This window comes from Hemitrygon akajei, chromosome 8, assembly GCF_048418815.1.
Source record: "Hemitrygon akajei chromosome 8, sHemAka1.3, whole genome shotgun sequence".
NCBI lineage: Eukaryota > Metazoa > Chordata > Chondrichthyes > Myliobatiformes > Dasyatidae > Hemitrygon > Hemitrygon akajei.
Genome location: NC_133131.1, coordinates 139,082,360 through 139,097,317, shown reverse-complemented (window position 1 = coordinate 139,097,317; position 14,958 = coordinate 139,082,360). Strand labels below are relative to the sequence as shown.

General features: G+C 40.2%; 1 protein-coding gene across 8 annotated transcripts in view; it reads left to right on the top strand.

Annotated features, from left to right (window-relative positions):
- mpp7a (MAGUK p55 scaffold protein 7a) overlaps positions 1–14,958 on the top strand; it is a 464,536-nt gene that overhangs the window by 179,244 nt on the left and 270,334 nt on the right. For all 8 annotated transcript variants that reach the window (XM_073054744.1, XM_073054741.1, XM_073054742.1 and 5 more), the window contains one exon: positions 7,858–8,018. In XM_073054744.1, coding sequence (XP_072910845.1) covers positions 7,982–8,018 — 37 coding nt within the window. In that variant the 5' untranslated portion in view covers positions 7,858–7,981. The remainder of the gene's footprint in view (positions 1–7,857; positions 8,019–14,958) is intronic.

Genomic DNA, 14,958 nt, shown 5'->3' with positions numbered 1-14,958 from the left:
TTGATGAATTAGTGTTTTTCTGTATTGAATAATACTTGAAAGCACTGAAAATAGCAAAGGCAGAGAAAATTATTCTGGGTGTGGGACTTTCATATCCATCAGGTAGATTGGTAATCCCACCACTGACTGAGCTGGCAAAGATGTGAAAGACATGATGGGTCTGTAGCAGGCAGTGAGCTAACTAACACTAGGGATTAACCAATGGGATCACCCATCTACCTTTGCCAGCTGCACGTACGTATTCCAGAATTGGTAATAATAACCACTGCAGAGATGCTGTGGCAGTAAAATCCCATTTTTATACTGAGAGAATGTACTCTTGTTCTGAGTTGCTACTTGTTCTTGGTCTTGTAATGCATACACTCAGAACAAATATTGCATATCAAAATTGTGTGCCTATGAAGTGCACTACCATAACCTGTAACCTCATAATCTTGCATATTCTTCACTGAGCCATGACAATCAAGCCAGTGAGTTAACCCTGCATTATGGAGGAATAGAGTGGCATGCAGCAACAATACCTGAAGTGTGTGTGTGTCTGTCATATATATTCTGTAACATCTAATGATAGATGGTGGTGGATAATTAAAAAAACTAACTGGAGGAGGTAACTTCAAGAATGATTGGCCCAGCATGTGAATCCTGAAAGTGAAACAATCATTCACATTTCAGTTGTAGTACTGAAGTCATGCACTTCAGAATTAACTGAGCATCTTGCCAAGCTATTCCAATATATTTAGAACAGTAGCATCTACTCAGTAATGTGGAGAATTGCCCAGGTCACTCCTATTTATAAAAGTAGGATGAATACAATCTGGCTATTTACTGCCAATTTAATCTGTTCTCAATTATCAGAAAATTGATAGAATGTATCATCATCAATGCTATGCAATAGCATTTAATCTCTAATAATGTTCTCTTGAGGACCATTCTGTTCCAGATCTCTACTGCAGCATTGGTGCAAGCTTAGACCTAAGAACTGAATTCAAAAAGCGAACTGTGAGTGAATGCCCATAATGTAAACAAAGTAAATTTGGCTTCTTGATGGCTCCTGGGAAAATTGAAAGTCTACAATAGAAAAAGGACTGGGCCATTTGGCCCCTTGAACTTACTGCACATTCATTCAGGTTTTTTTTTACATTCGTGCCATTCGCTTCTTATCCTAAACTCTGTTGATTTCTGTCTTGGTTTTTCTTGGCAACAAAGCTTCTGCAGCTCACTTGGATGGAGAATGTCAAATATTTTTGTTGTTTAGGTGTAAAAATTTCTTCCCCTCCCAGATACGAATGGTCAATCCTTTGCAGCACCCAAAGTGGTGGAGGAACTCAGCAGGTCGCGCATCATCTATAGGAATGAATAAGCCGTCAGCATATCGGACTGCTTCCTTTCCAGGACTGGGAAGGAAATGGAAGACACTAGAATAGAAAGGTGAGGGGAAGGGAGGGAGGAGAGCTATAAGATGATAGGTGAAGCCAGGTGTGTAGGAAAAGTATTTAGCTTAAGAGAAAGAAATCTAATAGGGGAGGAGAATGGACCATAGGAGAAAAAGGGAGGAGGGAACCCAGGGGGAGGTGGAGGCAGGTGAGAAGGGGTGGGGAATAGTTAAAGAGTGGAGGGGGAAGGACCTTTTTTTAAACTGGAAGGAGAAATGGATATTCATGCCATCAGGTTGGAGAATACCCAGACTGAATAATATAAGGTGTTGCTCCTCCAGCTTGAGGGTGGCCTCAAGAGGAGGCCATGGATCAACTTGTCAGAATGGGAATCAGAATTAAAATGTTTGGCCACCTGGGATGTTCTGCATTTGGCAGATGGCGTGGAGGTGCTCAACAAAGCAGTCCCCCAATTTACAATGGGTTTCACCAATATAGACGAGGTTGCATTGGGACCCACTTTGCAGGTGAAGTGTTGCCTCATTTGGAAGGACAGTTTGGGGCCCTGAATTGACCTGAGAGAGCAAGTGTAGCAATTTGCATGCTTGCTGGGAGGAAGATAAGGTTAGTGGGAATGTATGGACAAGGGAATCATGGAGGGAGTGAACCATGCGAAAAGCGGAGCGGGGGAGGTAAAGATATGTTTGGTGATAGGATCCCTTTGCAGATGATGGAAGTTGCAGAGAATGATCCATTGGATGTAGGGGGTTGTAGGTAAGGACAAGAACCCTATTATTGTTAATGCGGCAGGAAGATTTTTAAATTCTGGCATCTTCCCCCTTCCTTTCCAGTTTTGAAGAAGGGTCTTGGCTCGAAACGTTAATTGTTCATTCATTTCCATGATGCTGCCTGAACTGCTGAGTTCCTCCAGTTTTCTGTGTGTATTATTTTGGATTTCCTACATCTGCAAAATTTCTTGTGTCTATGGTCAATCCCTTGCCTTGAGTCTCAAAATCTTATTCTTAGTACCCCATCCGGATAACTTTCCTGCATCAAGCCTCTTAAAATTTACTGTCTTAATGAGATTGCCTCTGAATTTTCTTATAAGATAAGCACGATCCAGGATTAAATCTATTGAGCCGTTATTGCATTCTCTTTTTTTGTTAAACTTTGGGAAACGGGGTTCCATCTGATAACTGGGCATCAAGTGGCAAGCACTCCACTAATTTTATCTTTCACAAGGAAGATGGTTGTGATTGCAGGAATTGGATCATCCCCACCCCAGGATATCACTGCAGACTTCAGGACAGTGTCCAAGGCCTAACCATCCTAAATAGCTTCTTCATTAACTGAAGCAACACACACAAAAGACAGTAATCCAGGTGAATTGTCCTTTGTGGACACACACAAAATGCAGGAAGAACTTTTGTTCAAACAGCATCACCTGAGGGAAATGAGCAGTTGATGTTTCAGGCCAAGACCCTTCACAACTAGAAGGGAAGAGGGGAGAATTCAGAATCAAAAGATAGGAGAAGGGTAAAGAGCGCAAACTGGCAGGTCACAGGTGAATTCAAGTAGGAGGGATATGGTAAGTAGGTGGTGGAGGAAATAAAAAAGAGAATGATATGAGAAGCTGGGAGGTGATAGGTGGAAGAGGCAAAACACTGAAGGAGGAATCTGATATAAGGCAATGAACCATGGAATAAAAGGAAGGAGATGGGAAACCAGAGGGTCGTAAAATGAAGGTGATTGGCAGGTGGAGGGGAAAACAAGGGGCAGAAGAGCCATTGGGATGAGTAAAAGCAAAGGGGGAGCAAGGGAAAGCGGTTACTTGAAGCTGGAAAAATACATGTTGATGCCATCAGGTTGGAGATGACCAAAATGGATTATCAAGGCTTTTCCAGTCTGTGTCTGGCATCAATGTAAAGATAGAGGAGGCCATGGATAGACCTGTCAGTGTCTTAATGGTAATTTGAATTAAAATGGCTGGCCACTGTGATTCTGGCTTTTGCAGCAGATAGAGCAACATTGCTCAATGAAGTGATCCACAATCTATTGGGACTCACCGTAGAGGAACCTGCACCTGGAGCACCAGATGTAGTAAATCACACCAATGGATTTGTATGTGAGATGTTGCCTCAACTGGAAGGACTGTTTACGGCCCTGCATGGTGGTAAGGGCATTGGATAGGGGCAGGTGTAACATTAGGTACGGTTGTAGGACTAATTGCAAGGAATGGGATCAATGGGGAGGGACAAGCAGACAAGGGAGTTGCGGAGAGTGATCCCCGTGGACAGTTGTGAGGAGAGGCACAAGCAAGATCCGATTGGAGACGGTGGAAGTTGCAGAGAATGATGCTGGATGTGGAGGCTTGTGGGTTCGTATGTGAGGACAAGGGGAACTCCGTCTATATAGGGGAATGGGGTGAGGGCAAACATAGGAAATGGAGGAGATGTGATTTTCTGAAAAAGATGTTGGTAGACATCTGCAAAAGATGTTGGTAGACATCTCCAGGGATGGAGACAGCTCAACCAAGGGGAGAGAAGTGTTGGAGAATGACCAAGTGAATATGAAGGCAAGGTTGAATTTGAAGGCAGAGTTGATGAAATTGGTGAGTGCCACATGGGTACAGAAGCAGCACCAATGTAGTGGAGAAAGAGTTAAGGAGCATTAACGGTGTAGGTTTGGAATATGCATTTTCCACATTGCCAATGAAAAGGTGCACTCGCATGGCTCCAGCTGTGTCCACATGACTACACCTTGGTCTGGAGGAAATGGGAGAAGCCAGCCAAAAGATCCAGATTTCCTGCATATGAAATCTCTTGTGTTTTCAATGACAGGGTTGGAATGGGAATGTTAAACAATGTTTGCACCATGTTCAATTCACTTGAAACTTGAAGTACTTCAAAAAAACCTTGACAATAAGGTGAATGCTCTTCATGGCACAAGGTGCCACACATGGGCATCTCCAACAAGAGATAACTTGACCATGAACCTTTGATATCCAATGGCATTAACATTACTGTGCCCCATTCATCAGCTTCATTGGATTGACCAGAAATTCAACCAAACCAATAACATGAATATTGTGACAATAGGTGGTTTCAATTCTGCCACCTATGAATTTGAAATGAGTTTATATGTTCTCCCCATGAATACATGCATTTCCTCTGGGTGCTCTGGTTTCCTCCCATATTCCAAAGACATGAGTCAGAAGGTAGGTTGGTTGCATGGGTGTAACAGTGTATGCCTTTTGGGCTGAAGGCCCTTGTGCCTTGCCCTATGCCTAAATAAATTAAAATACCTGGTTGGATTAAGAGTATCCTGCATCAGGTGATTAATCTTCTGGTAACCTAAAACTCTTCAGTCATCTGTAAAACAATCTGGAGCATGATGGAATGCTCTGCACTGGACTGGATAAGTGCAATTCCAACTGCACTGAAGGAACTTGACAACATCCAGGACATGGTAATCCACTTAATTGGTTGGCACCCTGGAAACACATCATTTCCTCCACCATTGGTACATGTGGCTTCAGCACGTGCCACACAGAAAAGATATAGCAATCAATTGGCAATGGCATTTCCCAAGCCTGTAATCTCAACCATCAGAGTTCAAAGTGAATTTTTGTATATGTCATTATATTTTACTATTCATTTTCTTGTAGACTTTCACAAGAAAACAAATAAATACAATGGAGTAAATGAAAAACTTCACATGAACAAAGACTGACAAGCAATCACTGTGCAAAATAAGACAAACCCTGCAAATAAATAAATAATTTTGTGAACAAGAGTTCTTGAAAGTGAGTCCATAGATTGTGAAATCAGAGCACTGTTGAGGTAAATGAAATTATTCATACTGGTTCAGTAACCTGATGGTTGAAGGATAATAACTGTTCCTGAATGTGGTGGTGTAGGATTTAAGGTTCCTGTACCACCACCTGGATGGCAGCAGTGAGAAGAGAGCATGGCCTGGATGGTGGGGGTCCTTGATGATGGGTGCTGCTTTCTTGTGGTAACACTCCTTGTAAATGTGCTCAATGTTGGGGAGAACTATGCCTCCGATCTGGGCTGTATCCACCATTCCTGGGTATTAGTGTTTCTGTACTGGGCAGTGATGCAACCAGTCAGGATACCCTCCATTGGGCATCTAAAGAAGTTGATCAAGACTTTAGATGACATGCCAAATTTGGCATGACAGTGATGGCATTTAGAATAGATCCTCTGATTTGATAACCCCAAGGAATTTTAAAGATATTGACCTCCTTCACCTCTGATTCTCCAGTGAGGACTGGCTCATGGACCTGCAGCTATCAATAACCAGGATTTTGGTTTTGCTGACACTGAGTGAGGGGTCGTTATTGTGGTGCCATTCAACTGGATTTTCTATCTCCCTGCTATATGCCAATTTATCACTACCTTTGTCACATCAAGGGCAGTTGGTGCATGGGAACACTACCACTTGTATGTTGTCTGCTGTTCTAACTTAAAAACGTATTGCTAATCCTTCATCTCAGCTGGTCCATTTCTTGTAACTTTATACCTAATGAGAGTACCATGCACAGAAGTACCAAAAGATGTAGGAGCAGAATTAGACCATTTGAGTCCGCTCCACCATTCAGTCATGCTGATACTTTCTTTTCCCACTCCTCAACCCCATTTCCCAGACTTCCCATGTAACCTTTGATGCCATCCCCAATCAAGAACCTATCTCTGCCTTAAACATACCCAACTACCTGGCCTCCACAGCTGCATGTGGCAACAAATTCCACAAATTTACCTCCATTTGGCTAAAGAAATTTCTCCGCATCTCTATTTTGAATGGATGCCCCTCTATCCTGAGATAGTCCTGAGGAATGGAGCAGTTTGAGATTAAACTGTTCACTTTTGCTTTCTCAAATGCTGTTTTGTATTGGTAATAAATGCTGGCAATGTCTGCATACCAAAAAAAATTGATCTGCTGCACAGGTACAATCAATTGCAAAGGTCAATGACAATACATGATGAAGTAGTTTAATGTTATACTTTTAAAAGTAAATTTGACAAAAATTGCGGTAGAATTGAAGGTTCTTTCTGAAAAGGATTCTCCAATTTATGGACAGTAAAACATGAGAAAATATACTATTTGTTTTCTTTTGGGGCCTTTGTTTAAACAATGTGCTATTTCATGTTGCTCTCTTTATATTTTCTCCTAAAATGCAGACCTTTAATTAAAATGAAGACTTTTTGCTGCACTTCTACATGTTTTTCCATTTTGTCAGTTAGATTTTTTCTTCTTTGCTCTTTGCTATTTTGCCAAATTTTGTGTTAGGGCACATTATTTTTTTTTCTGAACAATCCAGGAGATTGAGTAAGTTTCTGTTTAATATTATGGACCTCCATTAGTTATAAAGAGACTGCAAATCAGTTCTGCATTCATTTTATGATTACCTTTTAAAAATTTTAATTTAACCTTCAATTTTTACACATGGGATTTATATAATATATAGCTATATAATGTATGAAGCTGTAAACAACTGCAAAATATATTTCAAAAGAAATCGAAACCAACTGTTTTGCCAGTGGCATAGTTTACGAAAATGAAATTGTGCAGATTAACCATTTTAGGTACTGAATGTCTTTTGGAATTTCCATGTTTGTTAAATGCCAAAAATTATCTTTTGCCAGGATGCATTCTTCATCTGGAATATCATTAATTCTGATGTTTTCTTTGTATGAGTTTTCAAATTCTTTCCTAATCTCTGTCAAATAGCTGTGGTGGGTATTTCATGTGTCAATATTTTGGAAGAATGTACTATAATTAAAATCATGAATTTGTACAGCAGGAGGAACTGTCTTATAAACAAAACGCTGTGTTTCAAAGTTATTGAATTTATATTTGCTTATGTATCTTAATATTGTGACTGAAGAGTCCCAAAATCCCTGAACTTAAATAATTCTATACAGACAGAAATACTCAGGTCCTCCTTTGATTCCATTGTTTGAACATTGAAGAATTAAATCATAAATGCTATACATTAACTGAGCAAAGTGGCCACAATATACAATGCGCAAGTGTCCATTCAAATCTAAGAAAATGAAACTGCAGAAAATAGCAGTAGCGGGTGAAATTATGGTATTGATTTGATATACACTGGTTGACGTAGACTTATTAGTGGAATGAATGCATTATCAGTTATTAAGTTGATATTGTGATAGGTTTTGAGAGTCAGGTTGTGCAGATTGTTAAAATCATTGTACATGTTAAATGAAGATAGATTCAATTATTTTAATAGAATTGATGGTTTAGAGTAAGATAAGTTATGAGCTTGGTGCTACAGTCTTCACTAAACCATTCATGTTATCTGTGACCAGTGTTGGTTTACCCACGTGCTCATTTGCAAGCATTCACTTTGCGAGATCATCTCAAAGTGAGGTTTGACATGTATGGTAGAAAAGTTAAGATATGGAACCTGTTTTAATTGCAGTATTTTTCCATCTAGGGCACAAATGGCAAAATTTTATTGACATGTTGGCATAGCGTGGCTTGAGCAAAGAGAAGATCATTGAATCACTTGGCCTGCAGGTGTCCTGACATTCCTGTGTGACATTTTTGCAGAGGCAATCATGCCGGCATTATCAACGGGCTCTGGAAATGATTCAGGTATTGTAACTTTGTTTGAGACTGAGAATACTCTTGCATTTTCCTCTGATTGCTATTGGTGTCAATTTTGCATTATGTGCCAGGAGAAAGTGTAGACCAGTGATAAAATAAATTGTTAAGGATTACTGCTATAGTAAATGCAGTGGGGGATCCATTTCTTTAGTAGGAAACCTGACATCTGTTTTGCAGACTTGTCATAGGTGTCTGCACCTGATTGTATCAGGCCCAAGCCATGGAGAATAAACTGCATTGAATTGCTGAGATGTATAGGAAGTGATGTGATGCTCTCAGTAGCTTCCTTTGGGGTTTCTTTCCCTTTGCAGTTCAATGTTATTAATTCTTTTGGTTTCTGTAAAATGTTTTTGTGATCAAGGTTCATTTCTAACAGATGTGAAAGTAACCTAGCTATCAATTCAAGAATACCCAGGACACCGTAGAGCTTGAGTGTTTATGCTTTATGTATCTTTGCAACTTGTTTGAAATGTTTTTCCTCTCCCCAGCAACCACCCGCTCCCACTCCATATTATCTACTTCAGCAGCTAAAAGCTTGAAAAGGTGTCTGGGGATATCTCATTTTCTTGATGAATGTCATAGTGAAAATGTATATGCCTAGTGATTCTAAGTTCTTGATCATATTTAACATCCATAAAAGCAAACTTGATTAATGTAGAAAATCATATTGTGTACTTCCCTAAAGAAAGGTTGTTAATTTTATAGTGCACAATTCTCATCTCTTAATAAAATTTAGTAATTGAAAGGAAGTGTACACTGTTCTTGCTGAGTTTGGTCTTTACAAAACAAAGATCACGTAGGAGTCATCTTTATCATTGTTGCAAAAGTGAAGTACCGAGGTTTACATGTAAAGATGTTCAGAGACACGTGGGCCTTTGATTCCGCCTATCAAAAGATCTGAGAGCAGGACTGAGTCACGCACACAAAGTGCTGGAGGAACTCAGCAGGTCAGCAGCATCTATGGAAATGAATAGACAACTGAGACCCTTCATCAGGTCTAGAAAAGAAGAGGTAAGATGGCAGAATAAGAAGGTGGTGGAAGAGGGAAGGAGTACAAGATAGAAGGTAATAGGTGAAGCCAAGTAGGTGGGGAAGGTGAGTGATGAAATAAGAAACTGGGAGGTGATGGGTGGAAAAGATAAAGAGCTGGAGAAGAAGGAATCTGATAGGAGAGAACAGTGGACCATGATCATGTAGATCACCGAGAAAGGGAAGGAAGAGGTGATAGGCAGGTCAGGAGAACAGGTTAGGGAGGGCAGAGTGGGGAATTGAAGAGGAGAGAAGAGGAGGGGAACAAATCACCAGAAGCTGGAGAAATCAATGTTCATAGCATCAGGTTGGAGGCGACCTAAACAGAATGTGAGGTGTTGCTACACCAACCTGAGAGTTGCTTCTTAATGGCAGAAGAGGAAGCCATGGACCGACATGTCAGAATGAGGATTGGAATTAAAATAGTTGGCCACTGGGAAATCCTGTTTATTGTGGATGAAGTGAAGCTGCTGGACAAAGCGGTTCTCCGATCTATGTCACGTATGTAGAAGAGACAGCATCAGGAGCACTGGATATAATAGATGACCCCAAAAGATTTGCAGATGAAGCTTTGCCTCACCTGCTTCATGTTCAAATTTAGTTGTCATTCAACCATACAGGAATACCCATGAATACAGCTAAACGAAAGAGCATTATTCTGGGGCCAAGTAGCAAACCACAGTACCATCAGTCACACACAGCACAAGGTAAATATAACATAACAAGCACACATAAGATAGAAAGCACATATAAGGTAGCAGTAAAATACAGTCACAAAGAAAATAGTCTAATACCCTGGGTCCATGAATGTTGCAGCAGTCTGCAGTTGAATACAATACAGCTTGTCTTCTGCCGAGTGATCGTGGGGGCTGGCACTGATTGTAGCTTGGACACAGTGCCATACCACCTCCAGTGGAGTGCACTGACTCCGATACTTCTCTCTTGGGTGACTAAACAGGCGACACTTCAACTTGAGGCCAAATCCTCACTACGACCAAGGCCACACAGCTCCCCTCTCATCCAGCAGTAATCAGTGAATTGGACTTGCAGCATTCTACATTAACAGTGTCCAACAGGGTTTTGTGATCATAAAAAATCCATTTAAAAACGACAGTAAGAACCTTTGGTTGACCCTGAAGAAGTCGCTACAATCGAACGCACTGCCTTCCGACTGGAAGGACTGTTTGGGGTCCTGTTTGGAGGTGTGAGAGAAGGTGAATGGACAGGTGTAGCATTTCTGCTTGCAGGGATAAGTGCCAGGAGGAATGACTGGACAAAAGAATCACAGAAGTGATACCAAGGGAGAGTGGAGGGGAGGTAAAGATATGTTTGGTGGTAGGGTCTCATTGAAGATGGCCATTTGGCTGTTCATGTCTGCTCCTCATGTCAATGTTTTCCTGGTTAACCTCTTTTCACAAAATGTTCATTTCTTTGATTCTTTCAGTATTCAAACATCTTTTGATCTCTGTTTTGAATGCAATCAGTGATTGAACTTGCACAGCTCTTTCAGGTCAGAAGTTCCAGAGATTTATTACCATCTGGCTGGTGGTGCTGCTTCCTGTTTTGGTCTTCGCCTAACTTCGACAGATTGAAGCAACAAACAATGCTGGAGGAATTCTGCTCATCTAGCGGCACCTGTGTGTGTGTGTGTGTGTGTGTGTGTGTGTGTGTGTGTCTCCTCGTAGTCCTGAAGTAGTGTATCGATCCAAAATTCCTTTCCTCCTACAGATGCTACTTGACCTGATTTCCTTCAGCAGATTATTTGTGCTGCAGTTTCAAGCATCTGTGGTCCCTTGTGTCTCCTTTGATATAGTGAACCCTAATTCTGTAGTTTTCAGCTACTAGAACAATCTTTCAAATCTTGCTCTTAACTCTAGAGAATAGAGACCTAGCCGACCCAATCTCTCCTGACATTATAGACTTGGCATTTCAGTGCCATTTTGAAGAATCTATGCCCTATCTCTGTAGCAAATATATTCTCCTTTGGAAAGCAATACTTCAAGGCCTTCATAATTGTATTAATTGTTCATTTACGCAAAAATAGTAGCAATAACGATCAGGTAATCAACTGCAGTCCTAATTGATGACTGTGTTTGCATGTTAGCTTTCAGCTGCGTACAAGAATACCTGTCCAAGTCAACATCAACATTTCCCAATGCCTTGCCATTTAAAAAAAAATACCCAGCACTTCTGCTTTTATCCACTGAAGCAGATATGCTCATATTTTCCACATTGTAGTCCAGCCAAATTGTTTTCTGCTTGTTTAACTCCTTAATAGTCTCTTGAAGCCTCATGTATGTCCATTACTCACATTCCCATAGCTTCAAAGCATCAACAGACTTGGTAATATTACTTTGATTCACTCAGACAGATTGGGGCTCAAACTTACATACCTGCACTCAGATCACATTAGCCTGATAATAACTTGTTTATTCCAACTTGATTATAGAAATTATAGACCAGTGAGTCTTACTTCATGGTTGGTTAGTTGATGGGGAGGCAGGATTCATGAACATTTAGTGAGGCGTTTTTGAGTATTTGGGATGTTGCAAGGAGGAATTAAACATGAAGTTAATCATATGATCAAAATAGCTGAAAATCTCCCCTATCAAAGGATTTTCTACTCAGTAATGTATGAGTGATGAATAGATATAGTAACCAGTGCTGTAGTGATTAATAATGAAAAGCAGGTTGCGTTATCATCCAAGTTAGGCTTTCACAAGTTTGCAGAATCAAAAATTTATGCCATACTCAAGTTTTTGAAAATTGGAATTAATTTTTAAAAATATATGACCAGAATATAGAAGCATTGGTGCAGATCGTACCGATGTGCACAGTTCTTTCCACTGACCTTCTATGTGTGATGTTCATGAAACCCTTGGAAGCATTGTGCAAAGGGTTTGCCTCAGAAAATCCTTTTGAAGAGCAAAGTTGGGATGCTTTAAAATTGATGTCAACAATTAGAAAGTATGGACAATATTTCGGAACAAAAAAAATCAGGCTCAAATATGCAGAATGAGTATTCAAAGGCCTTTAAAGAATTACAACCCTGTGAACAGTTTACTCCTCTGTTTCAGTCAAATATGGCTGACTTCCTCATTCTAAACGTGGTCTTTTGTTAAAAGTTCAAAGTAAATTTATTATCAAAGTAAATACAAGGAAATCTGCTGATGCTGGAAATTCAAGCAACACACACAAAATGCTGGTAGAACACAGCAGACCAGGCAGCATCTATAGGGAGAAGCACTGTCGACGTTTCGGGCTGAGACCCTTCATCAGGACTAACTGAAAGGAAAGAAAGCATTTCCCCCTCCCCCTCCTACTTTCAAATCTCTTACTATCTTTCCTTTCAGTTAGTCCTGACGAGGGGTCTCGGCCCGAAACGTCGACAGTGCTTCTCCTTATAGATGTTGCCTGGCCTGCTGTGTTCCACCAGCATTTTGTGTGTGTTGCTTTTATTATCAAAGTACATGTACATCACCATATACAACCCTGAGATTCATTTTCTTTTGGGCATACTCAATTAATCCATGATAGAATAATAACCATAATAAAATATTTGACAGTCTGCACCAACTTTGCCATTAAACCAGTGTGCAAAAAAAAAACTATGCAAATACAAAAAGAAATTAGTAATTGAATAAATAAGCAATAAGTGTCGAGAATGTAAGATGAAGAGTCCTTGAAAGTGAGCCCATTGGTTGTGGGAACATTTTAATGATGGGGTAGGTGAAGATGAGTGACATTATTACCTTAAGCTGAAGAGCCTGATGTTTGAGGGGTAATAACTGTTTGTGAGCCTGCTGGTGAGAGTCCTGAGACTCCTGTACCACCTTCCTGATGGCAGCGGTGAGAAGACAGAATGACCTGGGTGGTGCGGGTCCATGATGGACGCTACTTTCCTGTGACAGTGCTCTGTGGAGGTGTGTCCATTGGTGGAAGGGCTTTACCCGTAACGAGTTGGGCTGTTTCCATCACTTTTTGTAGGATTTTCTGTTCGAGGGCATTGGCAGTTCCATGCCAGACTATGATTCAGTCAGTCAGTATGCTCCCCATCACTTATCTATAGAAGTTTGTCGAAGTTTGAGATGTCATGCCGAATCTTCACAAATTTCCAAGGAAGTAGGGGTGCTGCCATGCTTTTTTCATAATTATATTCGCATCTAGGCCCTGGACTGGGTCACTGAAATAATATCAGCAAGGAATTTAAAGTAATTTGCCATTTCCACCTCAGAGGACTAGCTCATGGACCTCCGGTTTCCTGCTCCTGAAGTCAATTATCAGCTGCTTGGTCTTGCTGACATTGAGACAGAGGTCTCAACCCAAATTTCATTCTCCCTCCTATACAGGGATATCTGTTCTGTCAACCCTTCACAGAATCATGCATATCTCAACGAGGCAATCTGTTTTTCTGAACTCCATGACAAATGGTACAATGTAATTTGATCTCTCATAGGAACCGACCTCCAACCATGGAATCAATCTCATAAATCTATTGTGTTCGGGAAGAAAATCTTCATTTGGATGCAGAGGCAAAAATTGTACATGCTGTTTCTATTGAGTACTGTATCCAGGGATGATACAAAAGCCCTGTATGGTCTCAATGAGATTTGCTTACTTTTGTATTCCAGATCCTTCCTACCTCCTATCCACTGTCATACTAATTTCTTGCATATTTAATTTCTCCTCCTGGACAACCAGCACAAATTAATACCCCAGTTCACCAACATTTTACTAGTTTCTCCATGTTTAAACTTTTCCTAATTTTTTCCCCAATCAAAACATATGCCCTCTCCATTTTCATCACATTACACTCTATCTGCCACTACCTTGCTTACTTATATATCCTGACTGTAATCTTTTGCAGACCCTCACACTCTCCCTGCTGCTCCTTTTCCATCTAGTTTTGTTATATCAGCAAAATTGGATACATTATACAATCTTTTCATTTCAAATCATCAATTTAAATTGTGATGCGAAAGTCCTGGACTGGTGTCTGCTGAATGCGATCTATTATTCTGATTGTTTCCTGTCGTTTAACCAATCCTCACTCTACCATTATGTTATTCCCAGCCCAGTCCCCTGAGTCTTTATGCAGCAACTGTTTGTGTGAAACCACCTTCAAATAATTTTTGAAAATCCAAATACATTACCAATACTGTTTACCCATTAGTTATCCCCAGGGTTATACGCTTTGAAAATATTTGGTTTGTTATACATGATTTTCCCTTCAGAAGGCTATGTTGACTCTATCAGACCACAATTTTCCAAGTGCCTTGCTGCTTTGTCCTAAATAATGGATTCCAGAACGTTGCTGCCAGAAGATGTCAAACTAACTGGTCTTTGGTTCTTTTATTCTCTTTTCTTAAATAACAATACAACATTTGCCAGCTTCCTGTTGAGTCTATTCCAGAATCTGAGAAAATTTGGTAGTTCATCACAAAGCGAGCACTATCTCTCGCCACCTCTTATAGAACCCGTGGATACAGGATATCAGATCAGGGGAACTTGTCCAGTTAATTCTCTTCAATTTCTGTATTATCTTCTGAAGTGATATTGATGATTAAGGTACTTCAGGCAGTTGTACCTCCTTCATTTCTAATTCTTTTCTGTAATGAACGCAAGTATAAAAGTTCAACCAGATTTTCACTTACTACTTTAATTTCTGTCACCATTGTCTGTATGGGACTATGCTTATTTGCTATTTTGTTTTTTTCCCCAGTGCTGAAATAGAAGATGTTGCACATATTAATTTACATCAATAATCCATTTCCAGTTTAAATACTTAAATTAACCAGTGCTTATTTCTAAAAATTCTACACAATTGGTAACATTTCAGTGATGCCTTCTCAACCCTCTTCACTTAATCAGATTTGATGAAATTTAAATGTAAATAGGA